The sequence below is a fragment of the Vidua chalybeata genome, chromosome 12 (genome assembly GCF_026979565.1).
Source record: "Vidua chalybeata isolate OUT-0048 chromosome 12, bVidCha1 merged haplotype, whole genome shotgun sequence".
Lineage (NCBI taxonomy): Eukaryota > Metazoa > Chordata > Aves > Passeriformes > Viduidae > Vidua > Vidua chalybeata.
The window spans coordinates 18,317,473-18,338,907 of NC_071541.1; the positions used below are offsets into that span (position 1 = coordinate 18,317,473).

At 43.6% G+C, this 21,435-nt stretch overlaps 1 protein-coding gene across 1 annotated transcript in view; it reads left to right on the forward strand.

The window, feature by feature from the left end:
• SLC6A11 (solute carrier family 6 member 11) overlaps positions 1 to 21,435 on the forward strand; it is a 91,813-nt gene that overhangs the window by 56,701 nt on the left and 13,677 nt on the right. The window contains exon 8 of the mRNA XM_053953994.1: positions 16,436 to 16,539. Within this exon, the coding sequence (XP_053809969.1) occupies positions 16,436 to 16,539 (104 nt within the window). The remainder of the gene's footprint in view (positions 1 to 16,435; positions 16,540 to 21,435) is intronic.

Below are 21,435 nucleotides of genomic sequence, written 5' to 3' on the forward strand. Positions count from 1 at the left end.
CACATCCATCCACTCACGAGTGGTGTTTGCAGACATTTATTGGTTTTCCATCTCTGGCTGCTCCTCGAGGTGTCCTTGAGCCGTTGTGACCCCCAGGCAGGGTAGGGGAGGTGCTGGGATTCCCGGGATTCCTGTGGGGACAATGGGAAGAGGAAGCCACCTTTGGGGAGCCTTCCCATGGCACTGTGCTCCAGCTGTTTGAATTGGGATGCATTTTAACTGCCTGGATTAAAATTGGTATTTGTTGCTGTAATCATTCCCCAGATACCTGGTTTTGGCAACAATAAAAAAAGGACAGTGGTGACCTCTGCACTGGCTGAACACATTTTAATGTATTTATAGCTAATGAGTATCCCTTGCAAAAGTCAAGCTAAGAAGTGAAACTAGTTTCACTTTTGCTACTTTTGCTACTTTTGTTTGTATCACTAGCAAAGGTGAAAAAACAGTTTTATTTCCATGTCTTGACGTAATTTCAATCCTTTCCATTCTATTAAATCTTATTAAACAGAAAATGATGGCTCTCAAATGAAAAAGGCTGTTTTAATAAAGTGGTTAATGCTCGAGGTTAGCTTCATGGATTTTCACAGATTTCTGGGCCAATTTTTGCTGAGTTAGCATGGGATTATCCACATCGGTAGCTTTGAGAAAGGCTGAGTGACTGAAATGGCATTAAATTAGAATAAAATTAAATACTTCCTTGTCTGTCCTTTTGGATTGTTGACCCATATTGTCACTACCAGTGTTTGAAGCAATGTGTTGCCCCAGATTTCATTTCTCTGTTTTGAGGTTACTTTAGAAAAGATAATTAACTTTTAATTGTGTCTTTAGGACTTATTCTGCCTAAGCACTCAGATTTCATCCTGCTTGTGAAGGGCAATATTTAGACTGTTTTGTGGACAGCATGAAATCAATGCTGCCTTCAATTAAGTTTTTCTTTGTGTGACACAATGGTGGGTCAGAAGTTGTCACTTGGCCTTTTTAATGGGTTTATTAAACACTGGGTTTAGTTGAGGGATTTTCTAGAGACATTTCTGTTAAATTAAAAACATTTTCTTTGTTTTTTTCTCCTTTTGGCCTTTAGGCAATAAATTGGGTTTTTTAAATAAATCAAATTGTAACAGTGTTACTTAGTGGATAATAACTGGAAGCTGGGCCACGGTTTTGGAGGTATTGTAGAAAATTGAGTGTTTGGAGTGGCTGTTCAGAGATTTGTATTTATTTGTGATGCTCATTGAATAGCAGTGTAGGACTATACACCCAACAGTCACTGGTGTGTTTTTCCTGTGAAAAGGCAAAAAAAAATAAAGCAAAAAAGCTTTTACACACTTGTCAAACCTGGAAATGGAGCTCAGCCCTCCTGATTCCACAGCCAAGGCAGCATTCCCTGTTTGGGTGGCACTCAGCCAGGAACTCAGGAGGTCCTCCTGGAGCCCTGCCTTGGCTTTGGCAAAAGTCTATAAAAATGGAGATGTAGTGGGTTTAGAAAAATACAAAAGAATGTGCTTTTTCACACAATGAATGACTAAATGGTGGAACTCCCTGCTGGAGGATGTGGGAGGCTGAAAGTATCAATTAATTCAATTAATTACAGATGGGCCAATTGTGAACTGTTAAACACAAGAGTCCAGATTTAATTTGGGGCTCTGGCTGGTTTCTGACCAGCTTTCAGTGGGAGGTGCCCTGTCCTAGACCCTGCTGGGGCAGTCTCTGTGTCCCTGCTGTAAAATAAAGTGTAAATTAAAGTGAAGCAGATGGCAGTAGGTCAAAAAATTCCTGTTTGAATAGAGCTCCCCAAAGCAGGTTCACCCAGAACAACCCCAGGATCACTTGGGTTGGAAAAGACCTTTGAAACCATCAAGTCCAACCCTAAACCCAGCACTGCAAACCCCACCAAAGTCCATGGCCAGTCAGGTTCTGAGCCCTCCAAGGGTGGTGACTGCACAAACTCTCTCTGGCCAACCTGTTCCAGGGTTTTGCTACTCTCTCCACAAGTTTTTCTTAAATTTAAATGGGATTTGCTGTGTTTCAGTTTGTGCCTCTTGTCCTTCTGTCAGCACCTCTGAGAAGGCACTGATTCCCTGTCCTTTACTCCCTCCCAGGCTTTTATTTATGCACATTTATTTATACTCAAGAATCCCAAGTTCTCTCCTCTAACCTGTGCAGTCGCAGCTCTCTCAACCTCTCAAACTTTTCATGTTTTTCAAGATGCAGCAATCCCTCAACCACATCTTTAGCCCTTCACTGGGCTCCAGTAAGTCCCTGTTTCTCATGAACTGGGATCCCAGCTCTGAATTTGTGGTGTTTGGCAGAGGAGAGGGATCACCCACCTCCCTCAGGGTGCTGGTAACTCTTCCTCATCCTCAGCCCAGGAGCTGCTGGCCTTTGCTGCAGGGCACACTGCTGGCTCATGGTCAGCCAGTCCCCTGGCACCTTCCAGGAGGTTGTTCCCCAGAGATTTTTCCAGCAGTGACTTTCTTAAACCACAATTGCTCAAGTTTCTAAAGAGCTTTTAGTGACAGATTTTTCCAAAGTGTTTTTGAATATAAAGCCAGGCTTCCTTCACCTTCAACCACGTGGTTGCTGACCACTTAAAAAATCCCTTAGGAACAATAATCTCTCTTGAGGGGAGTTTATCTTTTTTTGTTTGCAGTTTCTAAGCTTTACCAGCAGCTTCTGTGCTGCTTCCAATTCCAAGTATAGAAGGCACAGAAGGTGCAGTCTGGAGAGAGAGCGAGCTGAATTCTGCACTGGTAGTGCTATAGAAACCCCATTGGTTTCTTAATTTTCGGGATGCAGCTGCCAGTGGCACCATTCCAGCAGCTGGGCCAGGCTCCAGCGTGGAGGTGCCCACCCAGGGCACTGTGCCAGGGTAGCTGAGAATGGAAATCTGTTCTTGCCCTCTGGGCAGGGCCACGCTGCCGAATCCAGCTCCGTTCGCCTTCGGGCTTGGGTTGGTTTTGGTGGCAGCTGGAGCTGGGGGCTGTGCTCTGGGGAGTGCTCCTCTGCTCTCCAGGGAGGCAGGAGACAGAGATTTCCTCACCATCACCTGCTGGCTGCAGGCTCTGACAGCAGAGGTGTGCGAGCAGGAAAAACATAACTCAGCATCAATGACACCTTCCCCAGCACGGAGGAATCACAGAACGACCAGGCTGGAAGAGACCTCAAAGATCACTGAGTCCAACCCAGGCCCAACACCTCAGCTAAACCCTGGCACCCAGTGCCACATCCAGGCTTTGTTAAACACACCCAGGGATGGTGACTGCACCACCTCCCCGGGCAGAACATTCCAGAACTTTATCACCCTTTCTGTAAAAAAACTTTTGCTAACATCCAACCTAAATTTCCCTTGGCACAGGTTGAGGCTGTCTCCTCTGGTTCTGTCAGTCCCTGGAGAAAGAGCCCAACCCCACCTGAGCACAGCCACCTTTCAGGGAACTGTAGAGTGGTAAGGTCACCCCTGAGTCTCCTTTTCTCCAGGCTGAACACCCCCAGCTCCCTATGAGGAGCTACTGAGGGAGGGATTTAATCTGATCTGAGAAAGTGGGAATGAAATTTTACTGTCCCAAACAGCTTTTAGTGCCGGAGCTGCTGCCGTAGAAAATGTGAGAACAAACAATCAAGAAAAAACTGTGTAACCATGAAGGGTGATGCCTCAGGTTTTGGCTTTTATATTTTCAGATTCTGAGCTGCTTTAGTGTGTGAGTCTGGGCTTCACATGAGGGGATGGTGAGCTCTCTGCACAGAGCAGGGAGACAAAACAATTCCTGCTCCAGCTGGGCACCAAGGACAAATGATCCAAATCTCAGGCCCAGGAGCACAAACAGCGTGGGCTGGAGAGAGAAAAACAAGCAGGATGGGAGTGCCTGGGCTAAAGCTGGAATGGGACAATGAACTGCAAGGTGCAAATGGAGCAGAGCTGATCCCAGTGAGAGCCCCCAGGAGCGCTCGTGCATTTTGGGACCATTTTGGTTCATCTTGGGTGCAGCCCTGGCTGGGCTCTGGTGCTGCCCAAGGTGGATCCATGGAGGAGATCCTTTAATAAATCCCTGCTTTATTCTTTAGCTCTGTCTGGTCTCTGTTCTAGGGCAGCCTTCTCAAGGCACCAAGGGCACATTTTAGGCACCTTGATTGCGGGTGCCTGACGCATCCTCATCCAAGGAATTAAGCAGAGTTGTCAGAGCTCACTGCAGGATGCAACCTGGGGGAAAAAAGTCTGTATTATTGGTATGCAAAACTAAACCACTCTCAGATATCCCTTGACAAAACTGTCCAGTTGAAGAAAGTTCTTTTTATCAGGAGCTGTGAGGTGCTTGTTGCATACCCGAAGTCACAATTAATGCCTTGGGTGACCTAAGGTCGTGCAGGGATCTTAGCAGGGAACATCTCTGTCTTTGGGACAGTTTATCCAAGGGGAGAGTCTCTGGATAAGTTTATTTTTCCCTATTTTCTCCAACTGACCTAATACCCCACTGCCACCTGCAGGGTTCCTTTGGCAGTTTTGTTCTCTAAGGGATTTCTGAGGGGAACAAAGCTCTAATGAACACAGTTAACTTTGGTGAGACAAACTTTGATTTACTGCTTAGAAAATTGAAATATATTCCTGTAGGCTGTTTTTTTATTTAGATGAGTATTTATAGCACACACTGATTATTCCAACACAGCTCAGTTTTAAGGTCTTTATAATGCAGGGGATGAGTTTTAGTTTTTTAAATTTTTACTCTGCATATTGTGTCCTCAAGCCCATCATTTGCCAAATGCTACCTTAGAGTAGTAGAATATATTTATAGATTAACTCTTGACATATTTAATTTAGCTTAAAAATATTTCTGCAAGCAAAAGAAGCTGATGAATCAGTCTTTTAGTTGCATTTCTTTTTTCTTTTTTTTTTTTTTCATGAATTCTAATTCTGCAAAATCTAGCAAGGTAAAATCTAGTGGCTCCTGGAAATTGATGGGAAAATTTCCACTTAATTTTGTGCCCTTAACATGGCAGAAGCTTCATCTATTTGAAATGCAAAAATGCACAATTTTCAAGCATTCAGTAGTGAGGCAGCAGATTCTTTATTTTCTGGGCATCCTGTTCTCTATTTTTTTAAAACTGCACAGTGCTAAATGTAAGTTTACCTTAGGCAGAGACATTTGCATTTGATGAATTATGGAAATAGGTGAAATATGGAGCTTTAAACTTGAACTTGAAGTGGTCTGGGATCTTCAGGGCTCACTGAAAATCCCTGGGGATTCCTGAAGAGCAGGAAAAACCCCAATGGAGTGGTTTTCATTCCTGAAGGAGGGAACTGCAGTGTTTTGGGGAAAAAACAATGCTTTTGATGTGTGACTTTCTGTGGTGGTGCAAAGGCTTTGTTCTACAGGCAGCAGTTCTCTTTTCCCAGCAGAAACTGAACCCACTCTGAGAGGATCTTTTGGTATCAGATATTTATACAAGACTTAGGCTGCTTTCAATAAAAGGAAGAATATAAGATCAAACTATCCTCAGCTTCTGTAGCTGTATTTTCTCTGTTTTGAGCAGGGTTTTTAGATCCTTTGTTAGGAGTTCAGCTTATAGATAAGTATTCTTCAGGTGGCTTAAAATGAATCCTTGAGAATTATTATTTTTAAAGAAGTTACATTAAATAGCATTTGACCTGATATTATATTACCCTCTTCATTTCTGAATGAAGTCTGTGAATAATGGTCATAACCAAAGTAGTTCCTTTCTGCAAATACTTCATTATCAGGGCTGAATGCTGCGTTTGGTATCTCCAGTGTTCCTCAGGCTTCAAGGATGGTGAAAAAACTAAAGAGAGTCAGAGGAGTTAATAAAAAAGCCACTGGAGAAGGGTTTTTGTCACTGGGATATTACAATTGAGCATGTCTGTAATAAAAATTGGATATTTTGAAGTGATCAGCTTGGTGAGAGGAGATGGAATCCCACTGCCTTTGCTAAATCTCCTGCATCCCCCTGAAAACCTAAAAGCCAAACCCACCCCAGAGCCCTGCTTTCTGGCAAATGTAACACAAATTAAATATCTGAAGAAAAAACACCTTAAAACCATCTTGGTTTGGATTCAGAGTGGTGCAGAAATTACTCAGGGTCACCCATCAATGCCTCAGCTGGATTAAGTGTAAATATTTTGAAACCCCTGTGAGTGCATTCTGGTGGATGTGGGAGCTGCCAGATCTCTCATCCTGAGAGCACTTGTTGGTAGTGTTTCAGTAAAGTGGAACTCTAATCAACACCCTCATTTTAAAAATTAGTTGACTGCACTTCCTGCATTTATTTTAAAAAATTGAGCATCTTTATTTATCATTTATAGGAAACAACATTAACAGGCTGCCTAAAAGACCTGGTAAATTCTGGTGTATGCGGTTCTGAAGATATATTAAATATACATGGAAATATATGAAATATGGAAAGAGAAAGAAAAGCAATGGTTATTCTTTGTGCTTTTTTCCATACCATACACAGAATGAAAAAAAATATTTTATTTTCAAATGCCTGAAGCTTTATATAGTGAAAATGTAGGAAAAGGCAGAACCTATGATGCATTTAAGGCAAGAGGGCTGCCAGCAATCAGGGATTTTACCTTGCCAGAGGGTGGGATTGTTTTCCATACCCAAAACACCCCAGAAGAACAATGCAAAGCATCCTCCTGCCCTGAACTTTTGCACTTTAAAGAAATGAAGAAGTGGAGAAAAAGGTGCTGCTCCCAAGAGATTTAATGACACTTTGGCCTCTTATCAATACACTGTAAAAGGAGATATTGTGATTAAATATCAATACCTTTCTAAAAATGTTTCCAGCTTGCCAGTTTCCCAACGTCAAGCTATCAATCCACTGAAGACATTTTTGTTCCCTATCACTCAGACACAAAATTGTTCCAGATACTTTTTTTCCCCAAAAAATTATGTTATCAAAAGGATAGAAATGATTTTATATGAGTAATATCTCTGGGATATTCTGTGTACATTATACTGCCAGGTATCTCCTTCCATATGCTCCAGAACTAAATTAATGGAAAGCTGATGCATATTTCAAGGGATTTGAGTCCTGCCCTGAGAAAATGCTGACAGGGAAGTGAATTCAAAGCCTCTGGATTTCCCTGTCTCCTGTTGTGCCAGGCTGAGTGAGGTAACTTTGAGGACGAAAAAGAATCAAAGAGAATCCCAGGCTCAGGAGACTGAAAGTGGGAATCAAAGGCACTTTCAGAGCTCTCAGAACCCTGCTCTGGGTTTGGTTGCTGCCCTTCCCACAGCCACTCATCCCTGCTCTCTGGAGGGAGCATTCCAGCCCCACTTTGCTCAGCCAGCATTCTGCAGTGCAGAGGGATCTTTGGATAAAATGCATTTCTTTTTTTAACCTATGCACAATCACAGAGTGGTTTGGGTTGGAAAGGATCTTACAGCTATCCCGTGCCACCCCCTGTCATGGGCAGGACTTTCCACTTTCCACTGTCCCAGGTTGCTCCAAAACCCTGTCCAGCCTGGCCTTGGGCACTTCCAGGGATCCAGGGGCAGCCACAGCTGCTCTGGGAACCTGTGCCAGGATTTTCTGCCTCCTCCTCTCTGTGAACACCCTCATGATTTACTCAGGGAAGTAAAACTGCACCTTGTGCCAGGATTTTGTGCCCCCTCCTCTCTGTGAAAGCCCTCGTGATTTACTCAGGGAAGTACAACTGCATCTTGTGGTTGTTCCTCTTGGAATCACACCAAGGCAACCAAGATACCCCTAAATTTTAGATTAAGGAGTGTAGGAATATTTTACTCATGAAAAGCAATGAGAGGAAGGAAGAGAATTGCTCCTGTAAGTCCCTGAAGGATCCTCAAAGCCTGCTTTGCTCCAGCACTTGATTTTCCCAACTGGATGCTGCCACAGGAACATGCAACTGGTGTGGCTCCAGTATGGAGGAAGGTCCTGTCCCATTTTAACTGGGTGGTACTTGGCTGACAACACCCCCTGGGAAATTAGCATTTCAATACCTGTAAAGTGATCCCAGCTATAGTGCTGGGCTCCAAAGGCAGCAATGAATAAACAAAACTCGAGTATTTAGGTCCCTCTTCTCCCGAGTTTCCATTCTCCCAATGAATTTACTGTATTCAGCCCTCTGGAAGTGACATTAGCAGAAGGTAGCAGAGAGACTGCCTAGCAACCCACAGAAACCCCAAAGAGAGGTGGAAAGGAAGTGATTTTCATGTAATTATTCACCCCTACAAAAGCTGTTGTCAGGTAGACACTAGAAACATAGCTGTTTTATTCTTCCCCTAACCTACTTTGAATCTTTTGAGAATCACTACCATTAAAGAGAGGGAAAAAGAGCTTAATTCAGCCATTTTCTGCCTGGCCGTTTAAGTGCTGTTTTCCTGCTCTAATGAAGGCTCTGCTTTCAGAAGCTGTGTTGTTTAGAAAGCCCTGGATAGTAAACTTCAGCCACAAACTCACTCCTGCATCCAAAACTCACCATTTCTGTTGCTGCTTCCCCACAATGCACAGCTCATAATTTGTTTGGGTTTAGTTCCCCATTTAATGGCATTTCCCACTGAGTTGGGAAAGATAAATTTTTTTTTTTTTCCCAAGAAGGCATTTGGGGACAGGGGGCAGGGGCTAAAGAGCTTAATTTATTTTAGGTAACGTGGTTGGTGCCAGGCTGCTTGCATCCAGTGGGTTTTTTCCTTTATTTTCTTCAGCCAGGCACCCCAGCTTTGCCCTCAGCCACAACTCCTTGGAGCTGAGGCTGCATGGAGATAACTGAGGGATATTTTTGTGCTATTCTTGCCATCTGGAGGAGCCTGGAGGAGCTGAGCTTCACTTGGCCAACATCACACCAAACACTTCTACATCGATGGCTGTCACAAGCGCTGCCACTTCAAGCAGCCCGAGGCACATCTGCAGTGGATAGTCTGACTTATATCCTTATTTTTCTACATTCACACTCCTAGCAGAGGTTCAATAAATGCAGAGAGGATAAAAGATGTTGAAAGCTGTCTTTTAAAGGGCTATATTCATTGGAAAAGAAATATATCAGAAGTAAGTTGTATCAGAGATTGTGTTTGTTGAGGCAGCGGCATCCAGAGTCATTTATTGTGAAGAGCATCCTACTGACCTGTGTCTGTAGCTAAAGGAATATTCTGCTTTGAAATTCTATTATAGCAGTGTATTTTACTCACTGGATGTTTCAAGGTTCTAGTTCCCAGTGGAAAACTGTATTTTCATACTCAGCAAAAAGGTTTTCATTGGGACCTCAGAGATTAACTGGTTTAATTTTATGAAATAACTTCTTTTGTCTGATTTTTAAACACAAAATGTCTCTTAAATTAACTCTGTTCAGAAGATTTGTAGTCTTTTTTTTTTATTAAACATATACCAAGACTATTTTATAGTCAAATAAATTCTCATATTTGACTATTTTTTAGTCAAATATGATAAACTATACAGATACAACAACTGTGTTGACAATGTGGGAAAATGGAGATAATAAAGTTTATTCTTCCCTGTTTGATGTTGCCTGCAGGATTGATAGGAATGAGAGATAATCAGTGTGCTGCTAGTCAGGGAACAGCAGGATGCACGCAAGGAATGGATTTATTCCCTTTGAACGTCTGCATCCCCCAAGTGTTTGGGTTATTTTGTGAATAGAACAGAACTTTGACCTCTGAATTCTGTATTTTGGCAGCTGCACAGCCCAGACACTCAGCTGATTTCTGTGTTCACTGCTATTTAAGAAAAAATTTCACTTGATTGCAGGAGAGTGACTGGAGAGTAAATGCAAACTGGTTGGTTTTCTGTTTCCTGCCTTTGCACAGGGATTTGGGTTGGTGGCAGTGAATTGTGGTTTGCTCTTTGTGCAGAATCCGAAGGTGCTGCACCTTCCTGCTCAGCTGGGCAGATGTGGTGCCTCGGCCTCTCCTCCATCCCTGCACTGAAAATACCCAAACTGCATCTCTGCCTGCCTTCGTGGGGGTGCCATGTGAATATATAACATTTTTCAGCTGGAGGAACATGGCAAGTGTTAAAGGAAGCAGCCAGGTGTGGCTCTGAGGTCTCCATCCCAGTGTGTGCAGCTCCCACTCTCCCCCCTGCTGCCACACCAGACCCAACAGAGCAGGCTGAGATGTGGTTGGATGTTCTTTATAATAAAAAAAGCCAGAAAAAAAATCACTTTATTGCAATAAGAACAGAGGTAAAATGCTCAGTTCTCCACTGCTATCTATTTCGGTATTATTCCTGGAAATATATTTGTACATATACATAAAGATGGGACTTGTAGCAGAGGAGTGTAATAAAATGCAATTTAGGGAATGATTCTTTTCATTGCACATTACAGCAGAATAACTCTCAGTTCCCTGGTGTCACCAGAAGTTCAGCTTGGGGATAAAATTGTCCTTTATTGGAGAGACCTGGGATGTAAGGCTGGAAAAAGGAGTGTTGTAAATAGAAAATATTAAAGCTCACTGTGTGGGCAGCTTCAGCAAGATCAGAAGAGCCTGGAGGGATTTGTTTCTCCACGTGAGTGAACCCTGATTTTCTGGGGAGGTTCACAGCATGAGCACCCTATGGGAATCAGGGGACCCCCAACGGGAAGAAATGCTGATGTCTGCTCCAGATCAGAGGCTGAAGGACAGCTTTATTAAAACTACACTATATTACATTCATATACTGTTTAAAGAGACACTATCCTATTCTACACACTCACTTTTTACTCACCTCTCTAACTAACTCAAACTGTGACTCTGCTGAGAGCCCGAGGCACAGCTGGATCCCACTGGTCACTGACCCCAAACAACCTCCACCAAAATCCAGCCCAGCAATCCCTGCAGTGAACAATCTCCACACCACATTCCACATGGGGAAAACAAAGGGGCAGAGATAAAGATCGTTCTCTCTTCTTCTCTCTGTGCTTCTCCTGAGAGACAGAATTGTGTCTCTCTGTCCAGAGAATGTGAATGGCACAGCACCCCATGTTTTCTGTGGGGTGAAAACAGCAATTCCCCCTGGTTTTCAACTCAGGTCCTTGCAGTGAACGATCCACTGATGGAAAAGAACTTCCCAGGATACTGGAGATTAAAGCACACGGTGGAATTGGGACTTTGCCTTCTGCCAAAAGCTATTAGAAACTGCATTTTTTATCTTTTTTTTTTTTTTTTTACATTTATTTTGGGGGTTTCCTGTGGTTTAGGTCAGAAATTGTTCTGAGCTCTTCCAGCAGTGCTTGGAGCTGCCAAAGGCAGCACTCCCTGAACCTCTCCCACCTCATTCCAGAGGAGAGGAAGGAAGCCTTTGTTAGGGAGAGGTCTGGCAGGTACTTTTGAAATGCTTTGATTCTCCAAAAGCTTCTGTTAGTGCTCCTAATTAAACCTGTTGCTAATTGCCCCATGTCTGATGGGGTCACTCTTTAAGTGCAGGTGTTACCTCAAGGTCAAGACTTCAGATTTTGATGGTTTCCTACAGTCCTGTCATACCTAAACCTATCTGGCAACAGGTTTTATTCAGGCATTTGTGATAAAATTCTGCAGTTATTCTCTGCCCTAACCTTGAAATTTCATTTATTATCTCCTGACAGCCACGGCTTTATTTTTAAAATTCTCATCTGAAACTGAAGGCAAACTGCTTTTTAAAATACAAACACTGCTGAGGTTCATCAAAAAGTAATGAATAATTTAAATTAAAAGAAAACCTGGAGTGATTGCTCCTTCTCTGATAACAAAATGGGAAATAAATGACTGTCAACATTTGTAACATCATGTTTTAAAGAGCAAGCACAGGTTTTAACTGGTCTGTGAGCTCCCCCATAGTCTCAGGCAGTGCTTCATGATGGGATTGCCATTTACACTCTGGAATTAAGGATGCTTTCAGCTTTGGTGTTCAACCTCACTGCTAAGAATGAGAAGAAAAAAAAAAAATAAAAGTGGATATTTATGCAGATTCCAGCCAGTGCTTGGGCTTCAATGTGAAATTAATACCTTTGGTTTTGACAGGAATTCTCAAGGGAGCAAACAGAGCTGTGTGGGCTGTAGGAAAGGCCAGGGGCAGACAGAAAACCAATATATTGATTTTATTTACTGGGAGAACCCTCCTGGTGCTCCATTATTGTTCCTGTTCACATGGAGACCCCGGGATGTGGCACTCAGCCATGACCCTGGAACCCCAGACTGTCACCTGAGCAGTGTCCCATGGATCTGTGACATGGAATTTCACAGAAACCTGTGAAATGGAATTCAGAATGCTGCCAAAAGAGAGGGGGGGATGTGTGTGCTGCTTTACCCACACGAGAGAAGCTGCACACAGCCCCTGGGTTGTAAAATGAACCTTCTCAGGTGACAACAAAATATATTTTCTTTTCTTAAAAAGCCCTGCCTATCTTTTGGGAGGATCAGACTGAAAATATCTGCCTGATTTTCCCATGTTGCCCAGACATGGAACAATTTTACACAACTTTTTTTTTTTTTACACAGCTACAAAAAAAAATTGTTGAGTTATTCAGCTGTTTGTCATGGAGGAAGTGCCAGTTAAAGTCAGAGTGTCCTGGGAGAGGCTTCCTGCATCCACAGAAAGATTTTGTAACACCTGCACTTGTTCAAAATATATCCAGAGAGTACAGAAAGTAAAAGGGAAGGTACAAAGTTAGAGAAACCCCTGGAATTTGAGATATTCCTTCAGGTGCTCACCTGAAGGAATTGTTTTTTATTCCATTATTTTGTTTTTTTTTTCCAAAAGAAACAACAATTCCATGAATTGTTTTTTATTCCACCTGAAGGAATTGCTTTCTATTCCATGCGTGATGGAAATAATCGATATCAACACATCACAGGCTGTCCTGAGGTCTCTGCTTTGTTCAGGTACTGAGCTCATCTCAGGACAGTTATGCAATATTTTGTTTTATCCCTCTCACCCCTTGATTTGCCCTCTAAATTCACTGCATAAGGCTTGATAACCTCAAAAATAAAAACTGGCTCAGCCTTGCAAAGGGACTTATTTCTGTGCTGGCCGTGTGCTTCAGATACCTCATTTCTTTCATTTTCAGGGTATGGCATGACCCCATCTTACTGACAGAAAGACTTTTATACTGAGACTAAAATGAGGGGCTGTCACTCTTCTGGGGATTTTCAATTTGAAGTTGGTTTGTTAAAGTGTGGGTTTTTTTAGTTGTTCAAGAAGTGACTTTAATTCACTTTATTTGCAGCAGTGAGTGCTCAGTAACTTTCTCCTTCCCTTTGGACACCCATTAGGAGATAGCCAAGTCAAGGAGCATGTGAGAAAAGGTTGCTTGAAGTGATTTATGGACATAACATCCCATAGAAACTTTATGGCAGGGACATGAAAAGAACCTAATTCTCCAGAGCAGGGCTCTGTTGTCTGCACTACAGCACATCCCCCTTCTTTCTTCCTTATCCTGCTTTCACTGCATGAGCTACAAAGGAGGCAAGGCATCCCCCAGACAGCAGCATCCTGTGTTTGGCCAGCTCAGTTCATCTCCCTGGGCAGAGAAAACACCCATGGAAATGGAGATTGTGTCCTAGACCTGCCACAAGAAGGCCAAATTGAGGTCACCCAGACAGAGTTAAAACGGGGGCGTTGCCAGACTCGAGAGCTGGATGTTGCAGAGCAGCACTTTCCATTTTCAGTAGGAAATGCTCCTGTTTATTGTTTTGTAAGATTCTGTCCTTTGAAATTGTGATTTTTCAAATATTAGGATTTATTATCAAAGTTTTTAAGCTTTAATTTTAATCTCATATGGGCATGGAAACTTTTAATATGAGTTGAATAAAGCTAAAAAAGTCTATTTCCATCCTTTAAGGTAGGAGCTGATAGAAACTAGAAAACAATTCCAATCCCAAGTTTGTGAGTGTTAAATTGAATTTATTATCACTGACATAAGGGTTTTCAAGGTCCAAAGTTCATAAAGCACCCACAGGGTGTTCTCTGGTGTTCTCAGGTCCTTTCTCTGCACTTTACTCATGGCAGAGAAGAATTGAGCTGGGTCACCTTTCAGACAGATGTCCTCTGTTCCCAGCTGCTGCCCCAGGTCTGCCTCTGTGTCCCTGCCCTTCAGAATGTCAATGCTCTGCACAGAAAGGGGAACAACTTCTGGTTGAAGGCAGACTCAGCCTCTCAGAAATATCCCATAATGGTTTTGTGGCCGTGAGCTGGGTGGGTGGCACCTGGATTTGGGATTGGTGTCTACAAGAGTCCAGCAAGTTGGAACGAGAACGACTTCCCCTGAGGTGCCCTTTGGGAATGACCAAACTGGAGTGACACAGACTAATGAACAATTAGACTAATGAACAATTTGAGACCTCACCAAGTTCTCCTGCCACGAACTGAGAGCTGCAGTCCGAGGCTAAACGTCAGATGGTCCCTGGCTGTTGGGGAAGGAGATGGAGAACTGATCTGAAATGTCACCTTCAGGGCCTGAAAGTGTTGGTGTGTCTGGCAGTTTACACGTGGGTTACTCCAGCTCTCGGGTTTTTCAGCCACAGAAAATCTAGCTGTGGTTTCTAAATTTATGCTCCTGTTTGCCACTTTGCCGATCATTTCTTGCCATTTTAGAAACCTGAATGAATTAAATGCCACTTGTTCTTTGAGTATACAACCCAACAGAAGCTATACAGATTGTATTATTCCATTCAGCAAATTAAATTGCTTCTCCATTTCCTATTTAAACATCAGTCCTAAGTTCTGAGGGAATTTCTAGACTGATGTCATAGAGTGCAACAAAACCTCTCTTCAGTCTGATTCCAGTTTTACAGAATATGTGCCTGTTTCCTTGCAGAAGAGGTTTCTCAGAGTGTTTGCCACTTTTTAGGCTGACTCCCTGTGGGATGTGACAGTCTTTGTTTCCTTTGAAGGCCATAGAGCATCACTTGTGGCCAGAGTTTGATCTGCTTGTCTGCCTGGGCAGGCTCTGGAGCTGCTCCCTTCCAGCACAGCTCTCCTCTGGCCCAGGTGCAGCAGGACTGGCACTCCAGGGACTGTGGGGCTGTGCCAGCAGAAGGGCTGCTGCCCCTCTCAGTGCCCTGCCCTGCAGCCAGGGGAGGGCAGGAAGGGAAGGGAAGGATCTGTGTGCTGATCCAGTCTCCCAGCTTTTGTCTGCGCCCTGCAGACGGAGCATTTTCAGCTGACCCACGCTCCTCACAGCTTTTTGGGAGCTTCCAGTCTTGTTAAAGAGCCTGTCTGTCAACAGCCTCTCCGTGTGCAGCCTTTCCTGGTGAAGCTCTGGGATGTAACCAGCTGTGTCTTATTCACAGTGACAGCAACGAAACCCTTTAAGCCTCTGATGTAAATCAAATGTGATCTTAATGTTATTTCTAAACAGAAACACTCAACAGCTCCAGAGAGCAAGGTCTCACTTGATCAGCTGTAAAGCAAACACATCCCCTTCGTGTGTTTAGGAGGATTTGATGGCTGTTATTAGTCCTGAAATCGTTCCCTGTGCTCCCTCTTCCCTGGCTCCAGTGGCTGCACAGCCACTGCCTCTGATCATCACTCAGGGTTTGCTGTTTTGGTTGCTCTGCTTTAACAAAAGACTTAAAGAGATCATTCATCCCAGGAAAACAGGAGCAGGATTTTATTGGATGGCAGCTCTGTGGGTTTGGGTTCTCCATGTCACTCTCATGTTAAAACCAGGACTTCAAGGGGTACCTTCAGCTGCAGTGGGAACACACCCACACTGGTCAAGTGAAATAAATTGCTTTGTTGCAGTATTGTTAAAGTAAAATGAACCAGCTCATTAATGTTCTGAGGTTGCTCTGAGGAGAAGAATGTGTCAATTCGCGCTTCCTTTTCTCTGATTTAAAACTGTTTGCATCACTTTAGGATATGAATGTTCCCACAGTGCCATTACAAAACTCATTAAACTCTACAGAACTTTTATTTGTTGATTGTACAGTGACCAGAACTGTAACTTTGTGCCTGTTGGATCCGTTAAATTTTGCTGAAAACATCCTTTCCCTGCATAAGTTATCCCTTCTTTCCCCAGCTTAATTTATGGATTATCTAGGAATATCACCTTTTGTCTTTAGAGCATTTATTCACGCTAAATTTTAAAATTTGAATAAATAACTGTCCAATGGGAGTGAGATAAATGCAGGTGATTCTACTTAGGCTGCAATTACTAAAACTATCTAAAAGAAATTAAATAATTTAACGGGTGAAGTTCTTCTCTAGGAATTCTGTCTCCCTTTCCATTCCAGGAATGGAAATTCTGTTTCCCTTTGCATTCTAGGAATTCTGTCTCCCTTCAGGCTGAGCCTGTAAAGACCAGCTGGGATGGGGAGGGGAATTTCCCTCTCAGCACATTATTTTTTTAAGGTTATGATTTGTAAAAGCTTTGCCAGACCCTCGTAACCTGCAGAGCCACCTGTGCAGATTTGCAGCCAGTATTTGGCAGGCGGGTGATTTCTCCTGGCTGGGTTCTGAAGCTCTCCCTGCTCTCTGTCTCCAGGTGTGGGTGGATGCTGGCACACAGATCTTCTTCTCCTACGCCATCTGCCTGGGGTGCCTGACAGCCCTGGGGAGTTACAACAACTACAACAACAACTGCTACAGGTAACAGCCTCCACGCTGGAATTCTGCCCTTGGGGTGACATTTGGAATCACTTCCCTTCCCCTTTTTCCATGGATGACCATAAACACACACACGTGTTTTTGTAGGACAGAGATCTCTAAGGTTTCTTGGAACTGCTCCAGAGGAACTCTGCTCCACCATGTGGTGTTTTCATCCCTTTTGGTCGAATCTGAGCCTCCCACAACCCCTCAGCACACACAGGGATAGACATTTCATGTAAAAACACAGGATTTCAGACAGGCATCATTGAACCTGTGTGCATTACTTAAGCTGCTTTTTAAAAACTACTACCAAAAATTGTCATTAAAAATCACCTCAGTTTGCTCTGTGCTCTGACTGTCACTTTTCCCCATTTTTGGGAAGTCTGCAGGCCAGAGGGAGTGGGGAGCATTTCATGGCTTATCTCTGTATTCCCAAGGAGGGAATTGCCAATGACTTCAGGAGGTTTTCATCTCTCCTGAGTCAATGCCTGAAGGACTGATGTGCACAAAATCCCTGTTCCACGTTACTGGCATGGGCAGCAATATGAGCAGTAGTCTTTTCTTCTGGAATTCATGGTTATTGAATTCGTTCTCCTAAAATTCCTACAAGGACAGTTTGGTTGTAGTGACTCCATTAAGATCTCCAGGCAGAGAATTAAAATTTCATTTTTCTGTAAAGGAAATAACATGGTCCAAAAGTGAAAGAATCCTAAACATCCCCCCCCCAAATTTATTTAAATTCTAAATTACAGTTTTGCTTGGAGACCTCAGGAAGCAGCTTTAGGAAATGCTCCTTTCCATGTCTTAGCAAGACAAAATGTTTTGCTGCAGAAAGTGGTGTGGGACCCCTACAACCTTCAGAGCTGCTGCTAATGAACCTTTTCCCTAATCAGCACAAGCTTTAGCAAAGGCACCACTCCTCTCTTATTTAGTTTTATTTATATTTATTTCCAGCTGTATCCCAGCTAGAAACTGTCAGTGCCTCAAGGAGTGCAGGAATGCTTTTCCTGAGTTTTTTTGTTTGTTTGTTTGTTTTTTGGTTTGTTTTGTTTTGGTTTTGTTTTGTTTTGTTTTTTTTTTTACAAAAAGCAGGAGTTTGGATTTATGGAATTTTCCTCCCTTCCCCCTGAGCCTGGAGCTCAGCTGGTAAAACTCTGCTCCTGAGCAGGATGCTGCAGACAAACACCTTTTACTCCATCCAGTCCCTACAATTCTCCTCACAAAACCTTTCCCAAATTTCCCAGCTAGGAAATAGATGTTAATGTGTCCTGACATGTGATTTTTAATGATTCTGAGGGAAGGGGTAGGACAGCAGTGAAGAGCAGAACGTGGCCAAGCTGGGCAGGGCAAGACAAGACATAAACAGAGCTCTGATGTGAAAACCACAATTTTGTATTCTAACCAGCACTTGAAAAAATAAAATCAAGCTGGGTTTTTTTCTCCTGCAATTCCCACAGTGTGATCGTAACATCGATGTTTTCTGCTCTGTTTTACTCCATTTTTTATCTTAAGGGAAAATTGCAGTGGAAAATAATGCAAGAGGTGTTTCAGTGAGAAATGGGAAAGTCTGAACTGCACGTGGGCCTTGTGAATTTAAGATTTAAACCTGATTTAATTCATTAATGTGGTAAATGAATCGCAAAAGTCGCTTCGTGTCTTTGAATAGGAAATGAATTTTTGTCATCCTTACGTATCTTTCATTGAAAAGAATAAAAACAGCTCCTGCCTGGATGTCCCAGAGTTTGCATCCCAGCTGACTCCTCTGAGAAGGTGAAAGCCCTGGCAGTGTTTCCCCACAGGGATCACAGACAGGTGTACTGATGTTTCCTCTGATTTTTATCCAGCTCAGAATCCCAAACCCATTCCCAGGTACAAGTCCAGGGTCAGCTCCCCTGTTCCCACTGTGGAGCAGGAGATAAAGGAGTGATTTCACACATGGACAAAACTTTTAAGACTTGTCCTTTGTCAAGTTTCTAGTCGAGGAGGAAAAGAGAAATGAGAATTTCTCCACTGGGTCTTGAGGAATCCATAAAGGCAAGGAAGGAACTGGAGGGATGCCAGGGGCTCTGTGGGCTCAGAGAGGCTCCTTAAGGAAGGCAGGATGAATTTTCAGAAGTGTCCTGCCTGTCAGGCAGGGACAGGAGAGGAGATGCACATCTTGAATTATTCAGGTGATTGGCAGGAGTTTAATTTGGAAGAATGTGAAGTTTTCATAAAAATTTGAAGTTTTCCTTTCACTTGAAATCAGTCTGGGCTTCAGTCAGGCTCTGATATCCTCCTGCCAAGGGAGCACATAAAAAATTCACGTTGTCCTTCCAATGGTTCCTGAGTATTTGTGTTTTAAAACTCATTGGTTTCAAAATCAATGGATCTGAATCCCCTTTCTTGTTTTTCTTCCCATAGCAGAAAAAAACCCTGAACAACAGGGTACTCCTGCCTATGGGATAAAACCAGGAGCTGAGGGGTTGGTAGAACTCCTGCAAAGCCAAGGGAAGGGAAATTGGAGGTTATATTTTTATGAGGGCTCCCAGAGAAGCTGTGTTCAGTCTGTGACTGCCTCGCTGGGATGAAATGATTCAGCTGGGGTGGTGTTATCTGAAAAGAACAGGAACCTCACTGGCTGGAGGGGAGGAAAATCCCCTTTTCCCCATTTCCTTGGAGAAATGTGTATTTATCCTGCAGATATTTGTACCCAGTGCTGTGGTTTGCCAGAATTCCCTGAGAGAGGAGATCCCTGGGACCCTTTTGTTCTGTGGGACTGTCCAGCTGGGCTCTGCCCCTGCTGATGCCTTGAGAAGGCTGAGCTAGAACAGAGACCAGACAGAGCTAAAGAATAAAGCAGGGATTTGTTCAAAGGATCTCCTCCATGGATCCACCTTGGGCAGCACCAGAGCCCAGCCAGGGCTGCAGCCAAGAGGAACCAAAATGGTCCCAAAATGCACGAGCGCTCCCGGGGGCTCTCACTGGGATCAGCTCTGCTCCATTTGCACCTTGCAGTTCATTGTCCCATTCCAGCTTTAGCCCAGGCACTCCCATCCTGCTTGTTTTTCTCTCTCCAGCCCACGCTGTTTGTGCTCCTGGGCCTGAGATTTGGATCATTTGTCCTTGGTGCCCAGCTGGAGCAGAAATTGTTTTGTCTCCCTGCTCTGTGCACAGAGCTCAGCATCCCCTGATATGAAGCTCAGACCCACACACTGAAGCAGCACAGAATGTGAAAAATACAAAAGCCAAACCTGAGGCATCATTGCCAGGAGCCCCAGCCTTTAGCCCCCACTCAGGAACCAGCAGCTCTCAAATATCCTGTGCCACAGCATTCCTCAGAAGGAAATATCTTGTTCAGACTGCATTTGAAGCAGCGAATTATCTAAACCAAATCTTATCTGAAGAAAACAGCTCAGTGCTCAGTGGAGGCATCATCTGGCTGCATCCCCCCCAGAGCAGGAGCTCTGTTTTTCCCTCAGAGGATTATAAAATTCATCCTTCTGACCTCTCTTATCAAGAGGGTTTCATCACACTCAGTTTTAATTTCTCGGTGTTGAACTCACCAGTTCTTGAGGTGAGAGAGTTGGGGTGAGAGTCCCTCCAGAGCTCTTTAGAGCTGAAATTCACTGAGAAGGTCAGGAAGGGGCTGATTGTTCATTGTTTTCTATCTCTGCAAAGCACAAAGGCCTCTGTGCTCCTCAGTCCTTTATTCTGGATTGCTGTTTTGCTTTAAAACATCCAAAGTGTAGAACTGGCCTGGCTGGGCATAACTACGGGAAGAATTTCATATGAAAAGCAAATAAATGAAGGTTAGAATTGTATTTTCAGCAAGTATTTCACTGCAAATGAACAGTGTTAGAGAGAGTCAGGGCACGAAAGAAGTGTGAACATCACTGCACTTGTCCATGTCTGAGTCTCCATTACAAATGAGAATATTCATTCTTTTTCATTGCTGGACATCTTTTAGCAATTTGTAGATGTTGTGCCACAGAGATTATTTTTATCCTGAAATTGTTGTGAAAACATAAACCTTCCCAAAATAATAGTTAAATGAAGTGCAGCGGAGGTGATGAGAGGGAGCCAAAGCCTCCCATGGCGCAGAGGCTGGGCTGATCCTTGGCTGTGCAGCTCAGGAATGCCCAGGTGCCCCCTGCCAGGGGAATGTGTGTGCCTGGTGCTCAGGTGTGTCCCAGGGGAGTCAGAAGAGCTTTGGGCAGATGTGGGAGACACTGCAGGGCTCATCAGTGAAGGAACAAGGTGCTGGAACTGCTCAGCTCCAAAATCTGACGAGATGCTGTTACAGGGTAAAAACACTAAATGAGACAAACAGCAAGGCAGGGAGATCAGCAGAGAAGTTTTGAGGGAATAATTGCCAGGACTTTGAAGTAGGAATTGTCTCTGATTCTCAACAGCAAATCTGTGACAAAGATGTGATCCTTTACTGAATTACTGAAGCTGTGAATTCAGAACCTGCTAGATTTTACAGGGTCCTTTCTTCTTATTGATAACTTGCACAAAAATTTGCTTCAGAGCCACAGTGGGATGGGGATAAAGCAGATTAAGGGATGGGCTTGAGACAGCTCTAGGCTTGCCTTGTGTTTCAGACGTCTAATTTACCTCAGACATCCAGGTTAGGTTATTACTTTCTCAAGCACACAGCTGTCTCTGCAAAGTCTTCAAGGAGTGACTGTCAGCATAAATCATGACTGCCTCATCCTCTGTCACGCCTGGAGAGCTGTCAGAGCAGCAGGAACAACAATATTTCCCTGGGCTCTGGGGGAAATCACACCTTTCTGCAAGAGGATCTTCCCTTTCTGTAAAGTGATTTACTCTTGTGACGTTTCCAGCCTGGGCAAAGAAATCTTTCTTCACCTTGGCCTTGTCCTTGCTGTGGTTTGAAGTGTGGGATGTGTT